Raw genomic sequence first — 27,678 nt, 5'->3', positions numbered from 1 at the left:
TACTGATTCTTTTTATGTAGTGGGAAGGACTAGGAGTTGGGCATGCAGGGTGGGTGGGGTGTGCATGCACTTTTGGGGCCTTGGGAGAGTCACCTTTTTAGCTTTTTTTCTCCTTCCCTTTCTCTCCTTCAAATACTTCTAAAAGATAATAATAATAACAATAATTAATCCCAGCAAATAAAAAGAAAACCCTCATTCTCTGAAAACTACTACCACCTAGCTACCTCCCCTCTGGAGTAGAAAGTAGAAACAACTTTAAGGAAGCATTCAACCTGAAGCAGAAAGTGGTCTGCAGTAGAGAGAAAAAAGAGGGTTTTTTAAAGGAAGCCCAGGGAGGGTAGATCCAGCTCATTACTCTTCCTTTCCTGCGCCTCCTTAAAATGCCTTAGAAAGCTGAGTGAGATGCTGCAGGGAGATAAAGTGTGCGCCAGCCTGCAGTGTCTCTCTTCTAGAGTAGAAACAGCTTTAACAAAGCATTAAACCCAGTCTCCTCTACAGGCAGAAGGGAAAGGATCACAGAAAGAGTGGTATCGTTAATGCTTTTAATTAAGCATATGAAAGAAGAGCCTGTGGGAAGTCCCTCCCATAATTGGCTGGATAGGGTGCTTTCTTAAACTTGTTACTGACATCCGGGCTCCCTTGAAGGAAAAGAAGAAAGGCTCCCAAGAATGGAAAGGAGAGCCTCGTAAGTTCCCCAGTGCCTCCAATGGGCCAGATCTAGCTGTATTTTTTGGCTACAGATCGAAAATGGTTATCCGGCTACACAACCGTTTGGGGAGGTATACGAAAACAAAAATGAGGGTCTACCAGTATCAGGCCAGCAAAAATGGACTAAGGTTCAGCCAAAACGCACAAGTTTAGTGATTACTCTCAATGATTTAACTTGAAATATCCTGATTTCAAAGGTTGTTGTATTGAGACTTGCTTCTGAGATTGCACACAAATACAACTGACCTGTGATTTGTATGTCTGGTATCAAATACCAGATTTGTGATTTAGTTTTGGTCTTGCCCACTATGTCTTTGGTATTCTTGCTACAAACATACACTTCCTTTCCAAATTGGAGTATGGCTCTTAGGCCACAAAACGTTTCCCATCCTTGGTTTAGATGTATTATTTTAAAGGTATATTAAAAATAGAATTCATGGTCTTTACAGCCTCTGTTTTTTAAAGTTTAATGAGCTGGATGGATGCAGGAGTGTCCATCCCACCCCTTTAATACCTTCCAACATTTTGCAGATGAAAACCAGATACATGTGAACAGATAACACCAATGTATTAAAGATGGGGAAGGTATTAATCAGGAAGAACAAAAAAGCTAGGAGAGGCCACAGCAGGTTGCTCTTGCTCAAATCTACAGTGAAGGGAAGATTCTGCCCCCTCCTCTCCCTACCATGCTGAATTAATGAAATATAAATTAATATTAAACCATTATATATAATGGTACTTGAATATCCTTGAAAGGTTCCAGGAATCAAACCCAAATGGACACCTCAGGTCTACTGTCAAGTCTGACAAAATAGTATCTGTAAGACTTCAGATGAAACCCACTGATATAACCATAATCTAGGTTTATGATACATCTACAGAGGGAAAAGAAAAATAAATTGGAGGATTCTGTGCTGGGATCTAGGAGGAAATTGATCACACAGTGAATCAGGACTTCTTGTTAACCTCAGGCAATGGGAAAGCAAAAAATAGGAAATTAGTATAATCAAAGATTGCAAGAAAATTTGGCCTTTGATCAAAAAATGAAACAGGGGAGTGATTGATTGAATTTTGTGAGGCCAACCATTTGTTCATCACAAACACACTATTCAACCAACCAAAGAAGCGACTGTATACATGGACCAATACAGAAATCAGATAATTAATAATTGGAATCAGAAGATCTTACAAAAGTAAGATTAGGAGCAGATTGTGGCACATACCATAAAATCCAAATATTAAAAATTGGAACAATTTTTTTTAAAAAAGTGACTAAACCCACCATTGTGCCAAAATACAACCTGAAGAACATCCCTGTAGAATTTTAAAATAATGTAAAAATAGGTCTGAAATATAGATTCTGTTCATAACACTCTACAAAGCACTACAAAGAGAATCAAAGCAAACAACAAAAAACCCAAAGGCAGGAGCTGGTCTGAATTATATCAGCAAAATAATTAATAATAATAATAATAATAATAATAATAAACAAACCACTCAATGCAATCATTTCTAACAGTTTTTATTTAAGTTAGGAACACAGTTTTTTGTAGGTCTTCAAATTCAAGCTGACCTACAAACAGTTTAGAATAACAAGGAATAACCTGACTAAGAATATAGACTTCCACTCCAGCTACCTTGGGAACTACAGTAAAATTCAGAAGGATGATGGCCATCCAAAGAAGGTGGCTGGTGCTCTCATTGTCTCTGCTAATCAAATGATTCTGGCAGTATGACCTATTTTATGCAAAAATAAATTTTATTTGGCAGCAGATTCAGAACAGTCAAATCAATGTTGCAAGTTGAACCTGAGTTCTAATACAATGAAAGCTGGATAAAGATTCTCATTACATGCTTCCTGCATAATATATATTGTATAATATTTTTAAACATATCATCCCTTAGGAATAGTTCACCACCCCAATGAAACTCAAGTGTTCTGAGAAGCTATAAAGAAACTTTAAATCAAAATTTCCCACCACTTAATACCCTACAGATGTGTTGGACTACAATTGCCACCATCTTCAGCCACAGACAGAGAAGACAGTAGCATTTGTCCTAAAGATGTGTACCTGCGTGAGACAAGTTTATTTAGCTTTTTTCTGGAGAATGCATTCAAGTCTCTTCATCCTTTTGAGACGAGTTTAATCATTTTCTGAGCTACATACACCAAACAGAACTGTACATAATATTTGAATGCAGCCACACAATACTTTCTTACATAAAGATTTTGTAATATTGGCTATTTTCTTTATATCCTTTCTCATATTCTTTCCTAGCATGGAATGTACCTATTCTTCTGTTACTATCTGTAACAATGATTTTGTTAAGCCTTTCTCCTCCATGATCTCAAATGATCGATCTGTCTGTTTATTTACCTACCCATCTAACTTTTTCACTGTGTAGAACAAAGGTTGCTTACAACATTATAATAAAATATAGCTAAAAGCTGATAGTATTAAAGATATTCTTTTTTAAAAAAACAACAACAAATAAACAATCAGATTTAAACCAAGAAGTTTTAACTATTGATTTTCTTTCTAAGCAGTTATAATGCATATCTGAAGTTAGGATATGAAACTTTATTTAATGTGACGTTCAGTTGTCATTTTTCCTGCCCATTTCATCAGGTGAAAAAAAAGGCAAGAAAGCTCTTCTAGACCCAGAATAATATATGTACTATTTACATCAGCACAAATCGCATTTCAACAGCGAGCATTTCCCACACAGCAATAACCCATTCAAGTTAACCTTATAATGAATCATTTTATAAAATAAAAATCCAGAGTCTTAGAAGAATAGAGTTCCTACCTTGCAAGGGAAAAAAGTCTGCATCAGTGCTTCATTTTAAAAAGCTTCCCTTTGTATCCACCCCTCCCTTGTCTGATATTATCCGCCTCACTGCATCATCTAACCTACATTGTAAACTTCAAACACACATCTCATCTGCAGCCTACCCAAGAAGCGCTAACTTTGACTTCAAGATGACAAGCAGTGAGATATTTTCCACTGCAATTCCAGGGGGAGAAAGCCACACTAGGCTGTTAACGCCAAACACAAAGGCATATTGCAAGCATGTGCATGAATATATTTCAAGACCAAAGTTAAAAAGTATGTCAAAAGATCATGTTATTGAAAAGGCATTTAAAATATGAAAAGATTATCCTATGGTATTTAGTATAGGAAGAAATAATTTTGCCACTTTGATACTCCAGGTTTCAGAAAGAGGACAGGAAGCAGATTTTCACACCAAGGTCGCCTTCAAGAGAACCCGTGGCCACATGTGCAATTTCATGCCACCCTACCCTTTAAACAACATCCTAATTCACACAGTAGAATTAGAACAGTTTGATATAAGTTGAATATCTCTTATTCAAAATGCTTGGACCAGAAGTGTTTTAAATTTCGGATTTTTGAGAATTTTGGAATATTTTTGTTGCACATTCATACCTGAAGAGGTATCCTGGAGTTGGGAACAAAATCTGATCACAAATTCATTTATGTTTCCAAACTATAGACCTTATACATATAGCTGGAAGGAAATTTCATACAATATTTTTGAGCATGAAACAAACTTTGTGGACATTGATCCATTCAGAAAGCAAAGGTGAGACTATCTCAGCCACTTACATATATTATTTCAGATTTTGGGATTCCAGATAAGGGATGCTCAATAGGTACCACTCTAACCACTTCATCACATGAGGCTTTTTTAAAGCATTTTAGGACATTTCTTCGCCAGTCCAGCAACAAATGGGCATGACATTGCTGGACTTCCGGCAGAGGCCCCACCCACAACTGGAATGGAAGCATCTTAGGAAGCTTATTTTCAAACATGGGAGCCTGTCTGTGTTGTGCTGGCTCCAATGGAGCCAGCATGGATCTGTGTGATAGGGGAAGCATTGCCACAACAAAGTGGCATGCAAGGTAACAGAGCTGTCATTTCAACACAAATTCTGATGAACGGAATGTGATTAATTCATGTGATTAATTCTAAATTGCCATGGCTACATCCAATGGAATTCTTGAGTTTGTATTTTCATAAGATAAACTGAATTCTTTAATTCACTTCCTTGAACTGCAGTACTAGAACTTTCTGGCAAAAAAATTGTATGTGTCTCATGCGACTCCAAATCCCAGAATTCCCTTGAATTAGTTAACAAAATCCAATATAATAACAATTACAATACCACCCACACAAACAATACTAGAAAGAAGTATAACATCAGAAATAATATGTCTGTTCCTATAAAACATCCCCAATAACTCCATGCCTTAGTTACCTCTAGAATGGTCTACTGTAATGCACTCTACATGGGGCTACCCTTGAAGATGGCCTGGAAACTACAACTTGTCCAACGTTTGGCAGCCAGATTAATAACTGGGGCAACTTACAGGGAGCGGTCAACCCTCCTTGTTTAAGGAGCTCCACTGGCTGCCATTTATTTTCTGGTCCCAATTCAAGGTGCAGGTTATCACCTATAAATCCCTAAACGGTTTGGGAGCCGCCTACCTTCATGACCGTATCTCCCTACATGAACCAACGCGGGCCCTCCGTTCTTCTGGGGAGGCCCTTCTTTCGCCCCTGCCAATTTTACAAGCTTGCCTGGTAAGTACAAGGGAGAGAGCTTTTTCCTCTGTGGCCCGCCCGACTCTGGAACTCACTACCTTACAATCTGGCTCTTCCGCTGCGCTTTTGATGAATAGGTTTACACTCTCACAATATTGCTTAGCCTCAATGTCTTGTCATTGGAGTATATGTCCTGTCCCCCCACCCCTTTTGTGGGAAAGCTTGATTCCACAACCTTCACTATAATGAGTCCTCCTCCGCAAATAATCTGTCTCTTTCTTATCTCGTCTCAGTTTTAATTAGTTTTTAATTAGTCTCTCTTTAACCATTACATGTAGCCTGCCCATTGTCATTGTGATTGTGTCTACTGTAATTTTATATTGCTATGTTTTCACATGTTTTATGTAATTATGTTGTTGTTGTTTATTGTTTGCGTTTTCAGTTTTATTTTATTGTAATTTGTTGTTTGGGCTTGGCCTCATGTAAGCCGCTCCGAGTCCCCATTGGGAAGTTGTGGCAGGGTATAAATAAAGATTATTATTATTATTATTATTATTATTATTATTATTATTATTATTATGTCAGTCTTCAAGATCAACTCTTGATTGTATTCTAAATGCAAACAGGCACATGTGCTTGTGGAGGGCTTTCTTTAGTGACTTGAAACAGAGACTGGGAAAGCAGCTTTTTTGGACAACTACAGTAACCCCAGTCACATGTCCACATCCCACATTGGTTTTTCTGGACATTGTAGTCACAATGTAACTTTTCCAGATTTGTCCTGGAAAAGGTAAAACTGCTGCTATCCAGTTGCAGGGATAGGCCAGTTGGCTCCCAGTGTTGAAAAGCTGTGTCTTTGTGCCAGTAACAGCAGCACACTGTTAGCTGTAACATAATACCTACGATTGGCTTTTCCATTTGCAGCATTTCATTTTATCACAAAATAGTTGTCATTGTACCCTAAAGGCACCAGATTCCATCTGATCTTCTAAGCTAAGAAGTGTCAGATCTGATTAGTACTCAGATAAGAGACAACCAATGAATTCCAGGTTCTGTAGGTGATATTTCAGAGGAAGGAACTAGCAAAAACATTTCTGAGAAAATCTTGGCTGGGAAAACCTTATAAAATTAATGGGGTTGCTATAAATCAACAGGCCGCTTGAAGGCACATAAAATTGTTATTGTGCTTGAGTATAATTTCTAGATCTAAGTAAAAACGGAACTCCTATTACAAAAGGAGAACTCAAGAGTTACAAAGAGGAAAATTTTGCACTATAATAATTAGAAGACACATATTACCAATATTGCGAAGAATTGACTACTTCTTTATTCAGCATTAATGGCAGTTAATTCATGTGAGATAAATTGACAACTCGCCACAGGAAAGACTATAGTATCTAATCAAAGAGAGAGAGAAATTTCAGATGTGAAAACAACTCTTTTTAAGAGTCTTGGTATATCAACTCCAGAAAAATATTTCATCAATAACTGTAGTTTCCTCATCCTCTACCAAGATACCCTGTAGTGTGATATGTAGTAACTGCTTGATTAGGGTAGGGTTTTGTTTTTGTTTTTTGGAGTACAAGACCAATGTTAACAGAAGTTGCTCAAATATTTATTTTAACCATGAGATTAAGGCTATTTATTCTGCCATAAAAAAGAGATAAGTTTAGAAGGTCAATCCTCAGTTCAACTTTCACCTCCTCACTGAAACTGCTAACTGAAACTTGAGAATCACCAAATATCCGGTGTAAAAAAATACATCAAAACTTTGTTTAAGATTAGTTAATATATAGGATTGCTAAATTTCAAAATTTTATACATTGTATAAGGACCAAGTAGCAACAGTAAGAACTGACCATGGAACAACATACGGGTTCAACATTGGGAAAGGCGTACGGCAGGGTTGTATACTCTCACCCAACCTATTCAACTTGTATGCAGAACACAACATGCAACTTATTCAACTTGTATGCAGAACACATCTTGACAAATACAAGACTGGGGTAAAAATTGCTGGAAGAAATATTAACCATCTTAAATATGCAGATGACATCACTTTGATGGCCGAAAGTGAGGAGGAGCTGAGGAGCCTTCTAAAGGTGAAAGAAGATAGCGCAAAAGCTAGGTTGCAGCTAAACATTAAAAAAAACCAAGATTATGGCAACAAGAATGATTGACAACTGGGAAACAGAGGGAGAAAACATGGAGGCAGTGCCAGATTTTGTATTTCTAGGTGCAAAGATTACTGCAGACGCAGACTGCAGCCAGGAAATCAGGAGACACTGACTTCTTGGAAGGAGAGCAATGACCAATCTTGATAAGATTGTGAAGAGTAGAGACATCACACAAGCAACAAAGATCCACATAGTAAAAGCAATAGTATTCCCCATCTTCACCTGGACCATAGGGAAGGCTGAGCGAAGGAAGATAGATGCTTTTGAACTGTGGTGTTGGAGGAAAGTTCTGAAATGCCTTGGACAGCAAGAAGATCCAACCAGTCCATACTTCAGGAAATAAAGCCCGACTTCTCATTTGAGGGAAGGATATTAGAGACAAAGTTGAAGTACTTTGGTCACATCATGAGGAGACAGGAAAGCTTAGAGAAGACAATTATGTTGGGGGAAATGGAAGGAAAAAGGAAGAGGGGCAGACCAAGGGCAAGATGGATGGATGGATGGCATCCTTGAAGTGACTGGATTGACCTTGAAGGAGCTGGGGGTGGTGAAGGCTGACAGGGAGCTCTGGCGTAGGCTGGTCCATGAGGTCACAGAGTCGGAAACAACTGAACGAATGAACAACAACAAACATTTCATAACTGCAACTGCATGACGAGATGACTGTTCCTTGTTTCAGGATTTCAGATAGGTCACTCTCAAAAGACATTTTCTTGAGACAAACAATGTCTAATTCCACAGGACTGAAAAATTACAAAACTGGCACTTGACTTTTATTTCAACCCTGCTGAAAAGACAGTACACTCCAAATGTCTCAATTATATGGAGACAGTGTCAGTTGATCCTCTTTTGCCCCACGTTTTCAGCTACTGTTAAAATGTCCCAGTATCTCTCTTCTCCTCCTACTTTCCCTCTTAATCCTCGTCATACCTATTTTGGTGCAAGCTGGAGGGGGCAGAATTTTGCCTTTCCTAGTAGTCTCTGGCGAAAACAAATTGTTACAACCTCTAAGTTGTGTGTTCATCATTAATAACTCTTGCCATTTTGACCACACTTTGATGTTGCTTGGACACATAGGTCCTAGTTTTCATTTGTGAACTGTTGCGGGGTATGAGACAATATTTTCTACTGAACCATAGGGCATGCCTTGAGAACACCATCAGTCTGTCTTTTCTTCATACTGCTAAATTCCCAACATCTGCTACATCTTCATGGCATCCAAGGTCACCCATTTAAGCTGTATTATTAGATCCAGGCAGGACAAAATGAAAAAAACTTGTGGACAACTGTGTCCATAGATCAGAGTTGGCCCCAAAAGATGTAGTGAGAGCTACCAGCTTCAATGGCTTTCAAAGAGGACTCAATTGATTCTTGGAAGATACCCCAAGATCCTTGGATATGTGGAAGGATATAAATATTTAAAGAGAAAGATTCCTAGAGGATAAGGCTTGTGAGTAGCACTTATTGAAGGACAACACTGGAGCTATTGCCTTCACATTCTGCTTGTTGTGTGCTTGCCAGAAGCATTTGGTTCCTTACTGTAGTTCAGAAAAAATGCAAACCAGATAGGCCCTTGATCTCTTAATGAACAAGCTCTGATGAAGATGAAAGATCTTGAATTTGTAAATATGATAAAGAGAAAAAGAAATAAACAGTTATTGAATTCTTTTAAAATTATGATAACTATGACATCTTAATTGGTTGCAGTGCATAAATATGCTGTTTCAAACCAATATCTGACATACTTTCTTTGGTTTGCTTTAGGCCAAATGAACTGAGATACCAGCAGGAATGCTACATGAAACATTTTCCATCCCAGATACCATACTCCCTGAATTTTTGCATTGTAAGGCAGTAACAAGCCTGCAAGTACCACCAGAAAAACAGCAATCCTATTTAAAACTGATCCTTCTCACACTTAAATGAAGAGATTTTATTCAGATTCAACTTGTTTTCCTCTCCCATGTTCATAGCTCAGCTCAGTTCATCTAAACTAACAAAGGATGTGTGTGTATCATGCCCTCACATTGCCTGTTGACTTATGGCGACCCTATGAACTTCATGGGGTTTTCTTAGGCAAGTAATACTCAGAGATGGTTTTGCCAATTCCTTCCTCTGAAATATTGGATAAAACATAAAAATTAAAGAACCCTTTTGCAACATCCAGTGTTGTCTTGCCTCTCCAAATAATCATTCATAGTTATCCAGAACTTAAGTATGTTTTTACAGAGTTCTGGCAGCTGCAAGCAGGAAACCCTGAAATTGTTTCACTACCACACATCAAAGAGTATATCTACATTGTAGAATTAATGCAGTTTTTAATGTTGGTGCCTCACCAAACTACAAATCCCAGGATTCTATAGCATTGAGTTATGATAGTTAATATTATGTCAAATTGCATTAATTCTGCAGTATAGATGCTCTCACAGTCTTTTGACAAAATCCTCATATTTGTATAACAGAATTTCCCATGAAATGGAACAGATTCTGGAGATCTGAATATTCTTATGGTCACTGATATGATTCTCACACATACACCATCAGAGCTATAGTCTAATGCACCACAGAGCAAGGGAACGAAGAAATAAATACACATATACCTTCTATAGCATCTGTCAGGTAAAGACAATTTGGCTGAATAAGCAAATAAGCAGCATCAGCCGATTGAAATAATACCAAATCTATCCACAATAGATAAAGGTTAAAGTCCTTGCAAAATTATCCTACCTCAGCCATGTTCTCTTGGGTTTTAAAATCTTCTCTCTTTCTGCTTCTGCCTGCTTCAGCCTCTAATGAGAAGAAGTTTGGAACCTCCTCCCTTGCAACAAGAGGGCAGAAAGAACTCACTGAGTAGCTGCCAAGTATGCAAGCTGGTGTAATGATAAGAAGATTTCAAAGGCATTTCTTATGAAACTTTAGCTCAGAATGGAAAGTTTCTGGACATTTGTTAAAAAGAGATGAGAAAGGTACTCAGTACCAAGTTTACTCCATTATAGCCAGGAGGTGAACTGAGCAAATATATACCCATTTAATCGTTTCCAGAGCTTGGAAGTAACACGTTATAATTCATATAGCTACCTAGGGCAAATTATTGACAGTGTAGGAAAACCACATTTCAAAAGTAACAAATAATCCAACTGATATAACAAGTAATATTTTCTACTTTTTAATTTTCCATTGTAAGGTTGTTTGAAGATATTTACAATGTCATTCCTAAGGGTTTTTTTTATTATTGGAAAGAAACAATGAAAAGTACTTGGCAACATGGCAAAAAACACAATAAGTTACATTTTATGAACTGCAACTCACAGTGACGAAGTTTCAAATTGTAGTCATGAGTAATGGAAAGTGTTTCATTTTTTAAAGTAACTTCCAATGTTCTGCTATTTTCTAGTTTTTGAGTTCTAGTCAAATTTCCCCAAATATGTATGATATATTTTAATATCATGATATGGAAATAGCACAGCTCCACAGCAATACATTTTACAAGGCATTTTACAAAGCTCCACATGGATCCATTTAGGATTGGTCCTGTCACATCTATTACCAGAATGGAAACTGAGTACTACATGTACATAGGTTCTGTTTCTAAATGTACAGCATTTTGCCTCAATATTTCTTCTCTTAAACCAGAGCAATTCTGTCTGGAGGTGTAGGGACAACATCATCCTTTGGACTTGGAACCTTATGAGTATGGCACTTATCCTGGAAAACAGACTCCATATTACCTGGTTTGGGCAGAGATGAGTCCATCTTGAGCTTTGTTGGAAATTCTGGATTTATGTGATTCTGAAATGAACGTCTCCTCCTACATCCTTAGGGATCAAACTGGCAAGGGAAGATTCACGTGGCATAAGGAGTATGAATTTATCTATATTGTCAAGGCGAATATCAGATGATTGCTCAACTACTTTTCTTATCAAGTGGTAATTTTTGTCTTACCAGTTTGAAATATGAGTTGACTCAGAGCCTAGAATATTTCTTTAAAATGAACTGGTTACTTTACTCCTTGCTCTGATCTCCTCATAGGTAATCATTCATTAGTGTTTCTGCCATTGTAAAAGATAATATGGAGAGTTACTCATCACAAACAAATTATTGCTAGCATTGCCATTTAAAAATATAGGAAATACAGTCAAATGTCCAGCTCCACGTATACACACACTCTCTCTTTAGCTAATCTTTTTTATTTAATAATAACTACATCAAATACAAACTGAATAACACATATTACAAACACAAATTACACATTTTGTTTACTGTTATATGCTTTAAATAGTTACCTTACATAGCACAAGGGAACCACCACATGACTCTTCCTCTTACATCAGGTATGGGCAAACTTGGCCCTCCAGGTGTTTTGGAGTTGAAGACCAAACACCAGGAAGGCCAAATTTTGCTCATGTCTGTCTTACACTATTCATTGCTCAAATGCCCAGTATTTATTTATTTATTTATTTACTCAAATAAATAAATAAAGCCATATCCCTTTAGAAGAAGATGGGAACTGTTGCCTTAAAAGTACTGAGGTCCTATAAATGTGGTTTGAGTCAATGCTCTACTGCCTTTCTCTACCTCAAAGGGGACGCAAGGTGGCTTACATATGTTATTCAGTGCCTTAAACACTTACATGTTCTCAAGGTTTTTCAGACTGTATGGCCATGTTCTAGAAGCATTCTCTTCTGACGTTTCACCTGCATCTGTGGCAAGCATCTTTAGAGGTTGTGAGATTTGTGGAAACTAGGAAAATTGAGTTTATATATCTGTGGAGTATCCAGGGTGGGAGAAAGAACTCTCTGATAAAACTCTATTTTCAGGAGTCTGGTGTTACCCAGCTCCTGATTGAAGAAAGCAAGGGAAGCAGGGGGAAGTGGGAAGAAGACAGAGGACGTGGGATGGCAGGCCATCCTCGAAGATGGACCTTTCTGAGGTAAGATGAGTCCCCACTCTTCCAAACACTTTCCTCCACTTTCTTCCCACCTTTGGGATAACGTCCTAAACATAGATATGATGTCAGGTTGGATATATGCTTCACAGCCTTCTACGAGCCATATCCCTTTAGAAGAAGATGGGAACTGTTGCCTTAAATGTACTGAGGTCCTATAAATGTAGTTTGAGTCTATGCTCTACTCCAGTTGAGGGACACCCCTCACCTGACTCAGTTATGATTTTATCATGTTTCTCCCAGTACCAGTTACATGCCCTGTCTATTAGGTTTCAAAATTGTGTGGTTTTTATAAACATTTTCTTGAGCATTTTCTAGAATGTTCACATTTATTTATTCAATTTTTCCTACCATAGATATTTGCTTAGAGACCCTGAAACTTCCCAGATTCCATCTGAACTTGGAAACTACGGTAATGGTCAGGCTAGTTTAGTACTAAGAAGGGTGATCCCTAAAGAATATCTGGTGCTGTAGGCTATATTCAGAAAAAGGCAATAGAAAAAAACCTATGATTATTCCTTGCTTAAGAAAACCCTATGAAATCGATAAGGTCACCATAAGCTGACAGGTAATATAAAAATGCTTTACTTTATGGGAGGGAGTTGCACATTGATTAAATCATGTTTCTGCACATTTTCCAGCTGTACATATAGCTGTTCAATTTCTTTTTAAGTGTATACATGACTTAATGTGCATTTTAGTTCTCCAAAATATACCACAAGCAACATAAGCATGAATTTATGTGGACATGCTGCCTCTTAGTGGGCTTCAGAAGGCATGAAATGGGTCATTTCAGCAAAAATCCTGAAAATACATAAATTATTTCCCATTCTTCCTAAACCATTCCAGCCTTAGCAAAGCTTGTAATGTAAATGTGACAGTCTACATCAACCCAAAAGTCCTCTCTCTCCCTCTTTTTTATTACTACCCCTTGTTGACTCCCCAATGGCTGCTCTGGACACAAGCAAAACATAATTTAATTAAATAATAGGCCTCCTCCTATGCTTTGATGTGCTTTATCCTTTAGAAGTTGTGCTTCCAGACATCTCTCTTTAGCTACAAGGATCTTCAACTGCATATTCACTTTGATGAAGTAAAATCAATGCAAATATTTTCATGTTAGCTCACTAGAATTCAGCTGGGGCCCATAGTTTCAGCATGTTCGGTAAAACACCATGCACTTTCAGCATGATTCAAGAACAATGGCCTGGGATATGAGCAGCAGGATCTCATTAATGAGTGAGCCCCATAGTTTATGACACAATACAATCACCTCTATACATTTACTGGGGTTATAATAATAAACCCCAGTAGGAGCAAAGAAATCCAATGGAAGTGAAAAACCTCAAATAAAGAAATGCTATTTTTTCACTCAAGAGAATATCTTCCTGCATGACTCTATGGTCAACTTCCATTGGAAGCTGACCACAGAGACCAGTGAAAGACATAGAGATCCCTAGAAAGGTGTCCCTGCCTATCTTCGTGGTCACATCTCCCTCTATGAACTAGCACGAACTTTAAGATCTTCCTCTCACTCCCACCACCGTCACAAGCACGGTTGGTGGGGATGAGAGAGAGGGCCTTCTCGGTGGTGGCCCCCCACCTCTGGAACGCCCTTCCTAGAGAAATAAGACAGGCTCCATCCCTCCCCCCTTTCATAAGAGCTTGAAGACCTGATGGTTTAAACAAGCCTTTGAGAATGACTAGTTCTAGCTCAGGCCCAGATATTGTTGAATATGGCCATATCTTTTTCTACTACTTATCCAGGTCACTTCCTCCTATTAGGCCCCAGAAATGAACAACCATAGACTATACCTATTATTGTTGTTGCCTGCTATAGCATTGCACCTAATTTCCCGGCCTTCTAGAAATTGCTCTAGCCTCAGTCTGGCCTTTTTAAATTGCCTTGAACAGGCAGGATTATTTTAAATATATATGTACTATTGTGATTTTTATGCTTATATTGCTTTGTTAATTTTATATTTATGTTGTTTACTCTGTATGTATTGATGATGTTATTTGGAAACCACTCTGAGACCCCTCGGGGAGATAGAGCGGTATATAAATAAAGTTTTGTTGTTGTTGTTCTCTCTCGAACCTCCAGCATAACTCTTTAGAACCTTTGCTGGAAGCTGTCCATAGAATAACACTTGAGGACATAAAGATTCCTAGTGAGAACATTTTAAAATTAAATCTGAATAATAGAATCCACAAAAGTCAAAACCACAAATATGTGAAATCTAGTATGTATATGTGTGCAACCAAGTATATAGTATGATTCTGCACATGTTGTGGATAGCAGTGTGTGATTCAACTCTGATGGGTTGTCACTGTAACTTATAGAACCATTAACTTATAGAGCCATCAATACTTTTCATACTCTTACTACAAATAACAGCTATGATGATATTTACCTAATTTCTTGAGAAGAATTGCATACACTATTATTACAAGTTATTTTGCTTGCTATTGCATTAAAAATAAAACCAATGAAAGTAAAAAAAAAGCAAACATTAGTTAAAAGTCAATCAATAATAAGATCACAGCCGTGCTTACAAATTAAAACAATTCATGGTCTCTGCCAAATCTTCTATAACTACTAACATCACTGGAAATGACAATATCAGAATGAGTATCCTTTAGCCAAAATGCTTGGGACCAGAAATCTTTTGGATTTTGGATTTTTTTAAGATTTTAGAATACCTCTATTTGCATAAACGTACACAATGAGAAATCTTGAAGTTAGGACCCAAGTCTAGAAGAAGAATTAATTTCTGTTTTATATGCAACTTATGTGGATAAAGTAATTTAATACAACATGTTTTAATAATTTTGTGTATGAAAAGAAAATTTGTGGATATTGAAGCATGATATAGCAAAAGTATAACTATTTTTTTGCCATCCATGGGGACAATTTTGAAGTATTTCACTGAAAGAACTTAGCAGCAACAACAAAAATACAGCTAAAAGACTAAAGGACCAAGTACAACAAGTACACTAAAACTGAACACCCTGGCAATCTAGCATTTCTGAAAATATGTGTGTGCGTGTGTGTGTATGCCAGTCCTTTTACTTAGCCCTACAATGGGCCTTTAACATCAGTTTGATCTGGAAGGTTAACTAGTGACAATGTCTATCTTATAGTGAAAGGTTTCTTGGCATTCTACAAATCTTAAATTCAAAAGAAAAGGCCAGGTTAACCTCTTTCAATCTGAATGTTTCCCCTTCCCTGCACAGCACTATTTGCATGCACTGTTAATTAGTTACCACGAAAATCACTTCATACTCATCACACCCATGAGTAAATGTGTGCTGGAGCGAGGAGAAATACTTCTTTTAACTACCAGCCTGCAGTTACAAAATTGCTTAGCATACAGTATGTAACTCCATTCAGGCTTACCTTTTGTTTTTCCAAGTGTTGTAAAAACGGACTCTGTTCCAGGCGGGTGCATCAAGTTAGCGTTGGAGACCTATAGAGAGTCCAAGAAATTCTGGGTGAAGTTTTCTTGTCCACGTCACACTGCCCTGTCAGGGCTTTTGCTGAGGGCAGGAAGAAAGAATATAGACTCTGGAGGTCTCTGATCTTGTGTCCTTCTGGAAATGTTAACGGCAGCTCTCTTACAGGTAGAAAGTAAAAGCAAAACGTTGTGATTATGCTTTGGTTGGGTGCCAGCAGCAGAACCTGTAAACAGATGTGAACTCACTGACTGTACACACTGTACTCAGATGGAAAATTTAGAGCAAGGTGGCTGTTTGCTTCCCCAAACTAGGTTGATATTTTGAGTGGGGATTGTCAATGTGATCAGTATTGTTTCCAGATATGGTTGCTGCACACAACTGATCACAGAAATTAGGCTCACGATCTGCTTGGCATCTAGAATCATTGTGGATAAGACATGTTTCCCTTTTGGCATATTGTGCTGCCTAATTGCTACATTCATACATAATCAGCATCATCACAAGACCAGTTATCATGTGAAGTTGCTCTTCAAAAATCCTTTTTACAGTCCCAGGAAAAAAAATGTGGGAAAGAGGAAGTTTAGCCTTCTATAGTTCTGAAGATTCCCCACCACCACCATACACACCTACCTTATGCTGCTATTACAGGGGGAAAGCTTCATAATAACATGGAGAGACCAAGATCTTAAATGAAAAGGCATGATTCCCCGACATAGAAAGAAGTTTGAATCTGCTTCACAGCTTAGATTTCCCATCAACAAGCAAACTTTACATTGGGAAGGTGTGACCATCCAACTGTTTGATTACAACACCCATCTTCCTTCATCATTTGCTATGTTGGTTAAGAATTGTGGAAGATGCATAATCTAGAGGGCCACAAGGTGACCATTCTTGATCCTTAGCCATGCATATTCCTTCTTTCACAACTCAGCTGAAGAAGGAAGGTAGGGTGAGAACTAGAAGTTAATGAATGGATAGGATGTGAAATGAATGCCTGAAAGGAGGCATTAGCCATATCGAGGACTATTGAGAACATGTATTTGCATTTTCTAGGTGCCCCATAGTGATTCTATGTTATGCTTTGGCTAGAAGCCCAAGACAATGTTCATTTCAAGTTTTTAAAAAATCCACTTAAAATCTGGTTTATGCCTCCTGCAGAATTCTGGGGTTTGTAGTTTAGGAAGAAGCCTTTAACAGCCTCACTAAACTACAAACCCCGGAATTCTGCAGGAGGCAGAAATCGAATTTTAAGTGGATTTTTTCTCTAGTGTGATGAAATTACACAAAAAATCCTGGAATGGATCCTTAGCATATAATGCAAACCTATTGTATTTTAAAGAACATAATGCAATTGTGCAAAATGTATTAACTTTACTTCAGCTTTTACATATTCTAGTTTTATTTAAATCTTAAATCTGCTAACATTAAGTAGCATTAAGTAAGACAAGGTGCACTAGAAAAAATGATAGTGTTTGGTTAAGTGGAAGGCAGTACAAAAAGAAAAAAGATGCAGGTGGCTAGACTCAGCAAGGATACCCCAATCTGGTGTGGTTAAGACTTGAACAAAACTGTCGATAACAGGGTGACTTGGGAGGTCTTTCATTCTTAGCGTCACCATAAGGGGAACAGCAATTAAAAGCAAGTGATGCTTACAATGGTGACTCAATATGCTAAAATAAGTTTGCGCAATGAAGTTCAAAGAGCAGATAACACAGAATGCACGTGGTTTATTTCCGGTTGCATCTCTGAATGGCTTCCCTTAACTCAACTTCTGAGTTTTACTATGTGTGAAATTTTGTCTAGCCTTTATTTATTTCAAATATTCCCTCAATTGGTCTGGAAAGATTTATAGTGATTCTACTATGATAAATGCAGCTGATGAAGCCTTCACATTTCTAAATCTTCACATTTGTAACTGTGGGATTTTATTGATGGTTGTTTGTCTATTTTGTTCTTCTAAAGAAAGGATTTTAATGTTTGTATTCTGATGTAAGCCTCCTTGGCTCCGTGTTGTGGAGAAAGTTAGGATACAAATATCCTAAATAAATAAATAATAAACGTTTGGGTTCTCTGCTACTCCATGGAGGGTATAAAGTGCAACTATTAAACATTTGGAAGAAAGGGTCTAAACCAGTAGTTCTCAACCTGTGGGTTCCCAGATGTTTTGGTCTTCAACTCCCAGAAATCCTAATGGCTGGTAAACTGGCTGGGATTTCTGGGAGTTGTAGGCCAAAACATCTGGGGATCCATAGGTTGAGAACCATGGTCTAAGACTTTAGATGTAGAAAACATGTATGGAAAAATCCAAAAGAGATCTCTACGGAAAGAAGAGTCAAAAGAAGAATGAAACAAAACATGACCAAAGTCCTGACATAGATATTTTAGGAGTACACATGACTGTCAAGATGCTGATGATCTTCTAGCCCATGGCTGTGACTGATTCTTAGGACACTGTCAGTTTCCTGCTTGTTCCTCAATCTTCCAGGAACTGATGCTTTACACAAACTTCTTATAAATGACTTATATAGTTCATTGTGGAATTTATGGAGAGCTCTTCAAGATAACCAAACAAATGCAAAGAATATAAACCCGGGTCTGTTAAAAGAATAGCACGCAAGAAAGGATTAACCAATCCCATCAAGCATGACTTAACATTTAGCCTCCCCTTCAAGGTACTTCTATGGCTTTTTCTGTAAGGATGCTTGGAAAAGGTATTTGGGGGTTCTGCAGTTCTCAGAATTCCCCAGTCTGTACAAGGACTCTTTTCCATGGTGTTTGGACTATGACTGCTGCAGGATTATGGAACTGTACTTGAAACAGCTTATTTTCCCAAGTTCTGCTGCTAGCTCTGCCTGTAACAGCACATTTTTTAAAAAAAATCCAAAGAGGTGAGTAAGTAGGGCTTAGTGAAGAACAAGCAAGGCCTTTCAGAATCCTGGAAAACATTGTATACTCTTTTATCAAGTTTAGGAGTAAATTTCAGTGTGAGGGATAAAACATTTTGACAAACTCTGGGCATGTGTTGCCCACAAAGGAAGCCTTTAGAAGTTGCAAAAGATCAGCAAACTTCTAGCACCATCATCCCAGCACCTGGCTAGCCTGTCTCAAGAAACTATCTAGATTGTCAAGTCCTATGAACACATATATTAATGTGTAGAAGCAGGATTGTTCTGTTCTCATAATCATTACCATACAGTGCATCTTGGAAATATATCCACATATATTCAGCTATTGTATAACAAACAACTGGTTTGATCTTCTCACAGTCCAAGGCACTTTCAGAATTTTCCTCCAACACCACAGTTCAAAAGTACCTATCTCCCTTGGCTCAGCCTTCCTTATGGTCCAGCTCTCACATCCATAGGTTACTATGGGGAATAGCATTGCTTTAACTATGAGGGTCTTTATTGACAGTGTGTTGTCTCTAATCTTAATTATTTTATTGAGATTGGTCATTGAAGTAAAGTAGATAGAGCAGCCAACATCAAAAGGAATGTTTATGGGTTAATTCATATATCTCAGGATTTTTTTTTAGTTTGGATTATTTATGTCCAATTTTTACAATAGCTGAGATTTGGGAGAAAACTTTGTGTTAAATATAAATATTTATAAGAGATAAATGCAACAGACTGGCTTGATTAGGCTTTGAGATAGCATGTGTGTTATTTCGATATCTGATGTTGATTAACAACAATATATTTTTATATGTGGATGTCTTTTGGATATAATACATTTAAAGAGATGATTGAAGAATAATAAGTCTCATATGTGTTTGTATGTATATGTATATACACACATATATGAAAGAAGCTTAATGGCATCTGTGCCTGAGCTATAACCAGAAAATGGTATCTATGTCTGAACTATAACTAGAAAAGATAATATTTGTAGCAAGATATATTTAGAACAATTTCAAAGAGAAAGAAGCACTGCTAGAAAAAGTTGGGATTGTTGCTCCATTATAAGAACAAATTAATTATTTGACATTTCTTATTATGACAGGTTTCCTGTTAAAAGAATTTGATTTAGAGAGTTAGGATACTCCCTTGATTTGTAATGTTAACTACTAATGTATATAATATTATTTAATAAATGATAACCCTTATGTTTTGTGTGCCATTGTCTCCATGTCCCCTTTTTCTTAATTATGTGTCTATGTTCTATTTTATGCATTTTGAATTACACACACACACACACCTTAAACTGTACATAAACATTTAGGGGGAAGATAGGGCAGAATTTTGACACATTCTCTGCTCAGACAGCTTCCATTCCTCATTCCAGCATTAGAACATTTCTCAGGACAATAAAATACTTAATCAACAAGATGGTGTTGTAAATTAGCCTACCTGCACATTTTGTCTTCCATGCTGATAAAGTATGACATATGAGATGTTGTAGCAATTGTGGAAATCTAATTCCCACAATTCGTCCAACTTCATCCCCATGATACCAAATCATAAAAAATTACGGTAATAATTGAACATTTCCATTAAATATTAAGCAGTGAAGATCCTTTCAGTAAAATCTGTGTAACCCCAAAAAATCCCTAAACACAAATTCTACATTCATCAGAAAGCTCCATCCAATATACTCCCAATCTGGTCCGCCTAAGCAGGATTCAAAACTTAATAGTGCAAGAGATCGATAGGGGAACTCAAACATTTCTTCCTTCACATTTTTGAAACAAGCACTGCTATCCAACATCAGTACTTAGAGGATTTGGTAATTATTTTTCAGTAACTGGAATTCCCTGGTGCCCTTGTTATTAAAAGGATATCCCTTATTTGGAGGTTGGGAATCTTGTCCCTTGTAGGACTGGCATGTGTTCCTTATTATAAGGGAGGTTCCCTATTTGAGGACTTGAAAGCTTTCCATTTTACATAGACTGAACAAAATGTTTTAAAACTCTAGATTTTGGGGTGTAGTCCCTTCAAAAAAGCAGAAATATGTGCAGTTTATGAATATGGACAAAATATTGCTTTTAGAGAGAAATACAACTGAAATTGATACTTTCAATTGGTAGTTAAGTAAAATGCAAACTTTTAAATAGCAGTTTCCGAAGCATCAACTCTGTATGTTATGAATTCAGACATTGCCGTTTTGAAAACATGGCATCACTACCAGTAACATAATCTCTCCAAGTTCTGTTTACAGTCTGATGGTGAATAACAGACTGGTAGAACAGTAAACTTAAGTGTTTGGCAAAAGTTTATGTTTTTCTTCACTCTATGACACAAAGGGACTATCCTCATTTTCTCCAGCCTTGAAAAATGTGCTCTGTCCTTATTATGAAAAACGTGTTAGTAATGTTTGCAAAACAAAAGATTTAGCTGTCTGCCGTTCTAAAAGGCCCTTTTTGCTCATTGGAAATGACACAATACACATTCCCTCTCAAGATAAAATCTGTTTTGACTGGAAGCTGCTACTACTAGATGTGTGTTGCGAGAAAAATATATTTGGATTCAGAACTAGTACAGTCAGTCCTCCATATTTGCTGGGGTTAGAGGCACAGGACACTGCAAAGTGGGAAAATGCAAATAAACTCTCTTTTTATGTAAAAGAGCACCTCTCTAGGAATCTTTAGGTCTCCCAGAATGTCTTGTACGATCAATTTCCATCATCAAATGCCTAGAAAAATGTTATTTCTAGAGACCTCATTCCATGAGTTGTGAAAAGCGGAGGAGATCACCTTCTTAGCACAGCACATCACCCCTTTGCATTTTTCAAATTGCATCACATGCGATTATACTTTATCCATTTCTCCCAAAATGATTGGATTCTGTTCCATCACATGAGAAAGTGCAGTCCCCACTCATTCTGCATTCTTTATTAATTGGGGCAAATGTCAAAATTAGGGCTGGGCGGTTTCGTTTCGTTAATTCATAATTCGTTAATAATTCGTTAATTTTCTTGATTACGAAGCGATAACAAACCATTCTGGAGCAATTTTTTTTAAAAACGAATTTTTAAATACATTTTGTAAATGCATCGTAATTCGTTATGTATTCGTTTCGTTATCGTTTTGAGGTCGTTTCGTTATTATTTCCGCATGTCTGGGGCAAGTTTTATAGTTGTTTTTTGTTTAATTAGTGAAAAAAAATTATAATATCACACTAACAGTCAACAACAGAGGGAGAGGGAAGCTTCAGAAGTTCCCCCTGTCCCATTTGGAAGTTTTTTAGCGTATTTCGCGGTCGCGTCCGCCATTAACGAATCAATTCGTTATTGTTTCGGAAATCGTTTCGTTAATGTTTTGTAATTTTTTCACATTTACGAAATTTTGTAAATATCGAACTTTTTAAAAGGAAAATTTTGTAATTATTTTAAATAATGAAACGCAAAAAACCCCAAAAAACGAATCGATTTTAGAAACAAATTTTTCCGTTGTTACCCAGGCCTAGTCAAAATCATGGAACTCTGAAACCTCGCATTACTTGTGGTTTCTGAAGTCTTGAGGCACCCAGAATCAAAATTCTGCTATTTCAACAATACCACCCACCCCCCAAGAGTGATTATTTACATTTTCCATTATAGAAAATTTATTAGTTATGCTCATGCCACCAAAAATCTCTGTCTCCTCTTTAGAATAGAAATTGAAAGATTACTTAGGAGAAAATACAGCGAAAACGAAGTGGTGATATCTTGAAATTGTGCTATTCCTTATGCTAACATTAGTTTTTAAAAATTACCATTCCAGACTCATGCAGAAGGATGTTGGAAAATTACTGGAGCGTCACTCTTCCACAGGAATCTGCTCATAAGCATGCCCATTTCTCCATGTCACTGGAACAATTCAACATCCCACATGTAACCTGACAGATCCCATCCCATGTGTAAGGAAGTGGTTTCTCTTGTTTTCAAGCGCATCAGGAGCTTAGAAGAGGATTTCTTCCCAGCTCCAGCCCTCCCCCATGTTTCTCTACACTTCTTACACAGTTCACTGATGAAATACCACAGACAACAGCTGGAAGTCTGCTTGTGTAGTGTGATTACTTATGAAGGAGAAAATATAGCAAAAGCCAAGTGGTGATATCTTGCAATTGCACAATTCCTTATAATAACATTAATTCATTGTTTTAAAAAACATACTGCTTGTGCAGAAGGATTTTGAAAAAGGACTGGAGCCTGGTCCAAATCTTCATTTTAGAGAGTCAAATGGACTACATCCTAACTATGCTAACAGTCACATCCACCCATCTCAATCCATATCCATGAATAATGGAAGCTACTCAGTGTTATTTTTGTCCAGCTTTCTCAAAGTTGTCCACCCCTACTCAAATTAAATACTTTGTCTTGTCTGACACCCGATTCCTTTCAAAAACCCAGCCCTCTAACAGAAATTCTCTAGTTCCCCACTACAGCTGCTGTCTCTAGCTGACAAATACTTAAGAATACTTTCTTTTGTAGTTGCTAACGACAACTGTGGTCCTTTTTCTACATGTCTTTGGAGTGAAACAATGGAGGACCTCATTCACCTCTTCATTTTCTAGTATGATACAAATACCTCTGGACAGCAACACTGCTATAAAGTACAAATATTCACAAGATAATAAAGAAGCAGAAATTGGAAACAAGAGTTTTAAAAAGTAAGAAAATCACTTTACTTTCTCAGGACACTTCATCTCTGGTTTCAGGTTGACAGAACAAAAGGATCTCCAAGAACAGATTCAATAATATCTGCTACCTCCCAGCTGCAGCAATGGAAAGGATCCCTGTAATATTTTGGATACTAGATGTGAAAAAGCTATTTTCAACACATGCTTTCCTGGATTCCAATCCACATCATGACGCACTTCACCAGCTGCTGTTTGTTAATAGCCAGTTAACTACAGTTTGTACTTATCCCCATTCATTTCCCTCTGACCCCACTGATTGCAGTCCTTCACCCTTTCACCCTTCATGCATGCAATAAAATGGACTACAGGCAGTCCCCAAGTTACAAACAAGATAGGTTCTGTAAGTCTGTTCTTAAGTTGAATTTGTATGCAAGTAAGAATAGGTCCATTTTTGAGTGTAACTCCAGCCAAAATTATATATATTTTTTAGCCTTGAGTAGCATAGGGAAGGGTTAGCACCCCTGTGGTGTTTGTTTTGCTGTCTGTGCCCCTGTTCAGAAGATTTAACATCACTTTCTGTCCCTTTGATAATCGGTTTTTGAAAAGATTGTTGGAAACAAAGATTGGTGATAAAACTTCAGTGAAGACACTGTTTCCCCATGATAACTCATTCAAGGATGAATTTCTTTTTCTAGGAGTAGATTTCTCTCACTTCTTGTCATCACACCTCCGTTCTTAATTATGAATCATTTGTAAGTCAAATGTTTGGAACTCAGGGACTGCATAGTTTAAGTATCCAAAGAAACAAAGCAAGTGAAATTACCAAGGGTATGTGAACAAAACAAATGTAAGACTTCTAGGTAAGGGTCAGGAGCCACAGTAGGAGCCCCCGGTGGCGCAGTGGGTTAAAGCCCTGTGCTGGCAGGACTAAAGACCAACAGGTCGCAGGTTCGAATCCGGGGAGAGGCGGATGAGCTCCCTCTATCAGCTCCAGCTCCTCATGCGGGGACATGAGAGAAGCCTCCCACAAGGATGATGAAAACATCAAATCATCCAGGTGTCCCCTGGGCAACGTCCTTGCAGACGGCCAATTCTCTCACTCTTGACACGACAAAAAAAAAAAAAAAAAGGAGCCACAGTGGTGCAATGGGTTAAACACTTGTGCTCGCTGAACTGCTGACCTGAAGGTCAGTGGTTCGAAATCACAAGATGGGTAAGCTCCCATCTGTCAGCTCCATCTGACATGAGAGAAGCCCACAGGATGGTAACATATCCAGGCATCCCCTGGGCAACGTCTCTGCAGATGGCCAATTCTCTCACACCAAAAGCGACTTGCAGTTTCTCAAATCACTTCCGACACAATAAAAAAAAGGTAAGGGTTGTTTTTCATGTATTGCTCTTTGGAATGTTAAAAATTCAAGAACTGAAGGAAAAAAATCATTTACTGGGTGGAAATTCTTAAGGGAGGCAATACCATAATTTTTCTTCCGCCTCATAGCTACAAAACTGCCCCTATTCCCCAAAAGATAAGCTCCTTTCTCAACTTATTAAATTCATCGCTGTAATCTTTTCTCCATTTTGAAACACAATTAAACCTTTTGCTCTCTTAATTAAAAACAAACAACCCTGAAGCTTCAAAACCTTTTTCACTTTTGGTGAAACCTTGCTTTTGTTTCTGCCAGTTTCTCAAACATATTTACCAAACACCAGAAACTGGTGGGAATACATTTTACCAAAGATCTGCCAATAAAATCAGTGATAGGAAAGAAAATTATTTTCAAAAATCACATTACTAACCCACAGTAGCTGAGCAAGACATTTCATGCCCATTGTGCACAAGATTGCTGTGTCCTCAAAAGCTCCATCCAAAGCAAACATGTGTTTGGAAATGACCTTAGTGTCTAAACTTCATGTAAGGCTATAACACTCGTTGTAATCAAAGTCTGAAATGAAACAATCACTGAATAGATCAGGAGACTAAAAAACAAGGCCCATACATGCAGTTATATCAGTCCCCTGGTATTTCCATCTCACACAAATGGTGCATAGTTTTAGAACGAGTTTCCCTTACAATAGCACTTCCTTAATGTTTCTTTTAAACTATCATAATATGAAGTAAATGTGGAAATTCAAACTGTACCTCTAAAAGGAGTGGACTTTTCAAGGCAGGGTTCTCTGGCTCCGACAAGAAGCTGAAAAAGGCCATACAGTATTTAAACAACAAGATTTCTGCTTGCATTTCCTTCCCAGCTTCCTGACCCAGTGTTTTTATTTTGATGAATTAGTCTGAAGGTCACAAGAATATATTCAAGGAGTGGCTTAGACAAGGAAGTAAATTATTACCCTGCTCTTAGTTCTGCTGGGATGGAAACATTAAAGAAAGTGGTGCTGGTGGTGCATGGAGAGGATGGAGGCACTTTCCTCACTGGAAGATTAGAGGCCAGCTCAGCCCCACAAAAGAACTGAACTATTAAAACTATGAAAACAAAGTGCCCTGTTTTCTGGTAGCCAGTCACATGCTGGGGCTGAGCGGAGGCAATTAAAAGCATGTGTCACTTTTTAAATGCCAGGAGCAATGTCAATGTAGGAACATAGGAGTGCTAATTCACATACTGTCTCAGCCTGCAGAAGCCATATCTATAAAGGGCCAGCCAGTATTCAGCAATCCTACGTATAGTTATTGTTATTAGTTAGGATGGTATTGCCTTTTGTATTGCAGACTTCGTGTTTTGGTCATCTTCTATCTCTTGATCCTTAAAATAGTTCATAAAATTTGATTAATGGGATTTTTTTTTTAAAAAAGAAGAGACACGTGCATTACAAATGTGTCAAAACAGAAGACTTAGCATGAACATCATTTGAGGGCTTCCATTGGAACAAGGTGTCCCATGGTGCCTCTTAAAAAGAGTAAATAATTTCTTTTATATTTCTTTTATATTTTGAGGCAGAGATGAGATTCATGTGGCCCTCCAGCTTGCATTTCCCTTCCCAGCTTCCAGCAGCACCAGTCACGAGGGAAACTGGGAATTGTAGTCCAACACTTTTTGGAGGGCTATATGATCCACACCACTGCTGTAAAGGTTATTCTGTGTGAGACAGGAGAGCTCTGAGATAGCCAAAATGTGCTGTATCATTTGAAAATTTATTTCATTTATATCTCATTTTTTAAAAACCACATAAGCAAATCACAAATTTATTTTTATAGAAAAAAACAGGCTTTAGCAACAACTTTTTCAAAATATAATCCATACATAGTCAGAACTCATCTCCTTAAAAGCCAGATCTGCTGCAACAAATAAAAAAAACAAAGTCTTCCCTAAACAAAACAAAACAAAACAAAATATTTGCTTGCAGGAGGAAAGGTGGAAGTTAATTGAATCACCCACAACTTAGGAACAGCTAACAAGAAAGTTTCCTTGCCAAACATTCCTGTGAAAGTGGTGTGACTGAGGGGAAGCACCCCTCCCCATCCTAATCTTTAAACTCAGCAGGTCCATATAGGAATGCATATTTCATAATTTTTCAGATAGTCTGGACCAAACTGTATAAGACCTTAAAGATCATAAGCAACATTTCAAGTGTAAAATTTCAGAGATGAATGTTTCCTTCTACAGTATGACCCTTGGATCCACAGAGCATATGCTCCTGGACTTCATGTAGATATGCAAAAATGTGGATCATAGTGAACCTTGTTGAAATGAAAGACTTATGGCCCAAGAATGCAATTGAGCCTCACTGGAGGATCTAGAAAATGTCCTGAGGTTACCTATTTTGTCAAATGAGGATAAATGGAGAAACACTATTATAGCTCCATATTCTACTTTGATATGGCAACATCTAATGCAGTGGTTCTCAACCTGTGGGTCCCCAGGTGTTTTGGCCTAAACTCTCAGAAATCCCAGCCAGTTTACCAGCTGCTATAGGATTTCTGGAAGTTGAAGGCCAAAACGTGTGGGGACCCACAGGTTGAGAACAACTGATGTAATGTAATCCAGGGATTTGCTGTTTAGGAAAAGCATTTGGAAATTTCAACCAGAGAGCTCTTGAATCTCACTAAACTAGTAACCTTGGAATTCCACAGAATGCTGCCATAGTGCTAAAGCAGTACAGTGTGATAAGATCTACTTGCAGGGACCTTTTAAAAAAATCTGGGAGAACTGAAAGTAATATATCACTCCCATAGATTATAGCTGGGGATACAGGTAGTCTACAACATTTGGTGGAATGCTATAAAATATGGCAGAATGGAGTGGTGGAATC

The 27,678-nt window shown here is 37.7% G+C and overlaps 1 protein-coding gene across 4 annotated transcripts in view; it reads right to left on the bottom strand.

Annotated features, from left to right (window-relative positions):
* Nucleotides 1-25,713, bottom strand: part of SGK2 (serum/glucocorticoid regulated kinase 2) — a 53,808-nt gene extending 28,095 nt beyond the window's left edge. Inside the window, exons 1-3 of one of the 4 annotated variants that reach the window (XM_067468158.1) lie at nt 25,559-25,709; nt 15,801-15,870; nt 10,183-10,273 (exon numbers count right to left, since the gene is read on the bottom strand). Coding sequence is in view for 1 of the 4 variants with exons in the window: in XM_060772273.2 (XP_060628256.2) it covers nt 15,801-15,870; nt 25,559-25,657 (169 nt within the window). In the remaining 3 variants the exon portion in view is untranslated. Of the gene's footprint in view, nt 1-3,519; nt 3,651-10,182; nt 10,274-15,800; nt 15,871-25,558 lie in introns of those variants that run through there. The other 3 variants (XM_060772273.2, XM_067468159.1, XM_060772276.2) reach the window with 3 other exon arrangements.
* Between the last annotated feature and the right edge of the window lie 1,965 nt (nt 25,714-27,678).

Source organism: Anolis sagrei, chromosome 4, assembly GCF_037176765.1.
Source record: "Anolis sagrei isolate rAnoSag1 chromosome 4, rAnoSag1.mat, whole genome shotgun sequence".
Lineage (NCBI taxonomy): Eukaryota > Metazoa > Chordata > Lepidosauria > Squamata > Dactyloidae > Anolis > Anolis sagrei.
Note: the sequence above shows the minus strand (reverse complement) of the source record. Positions and strands in the feature narration are given on the sequence as shown.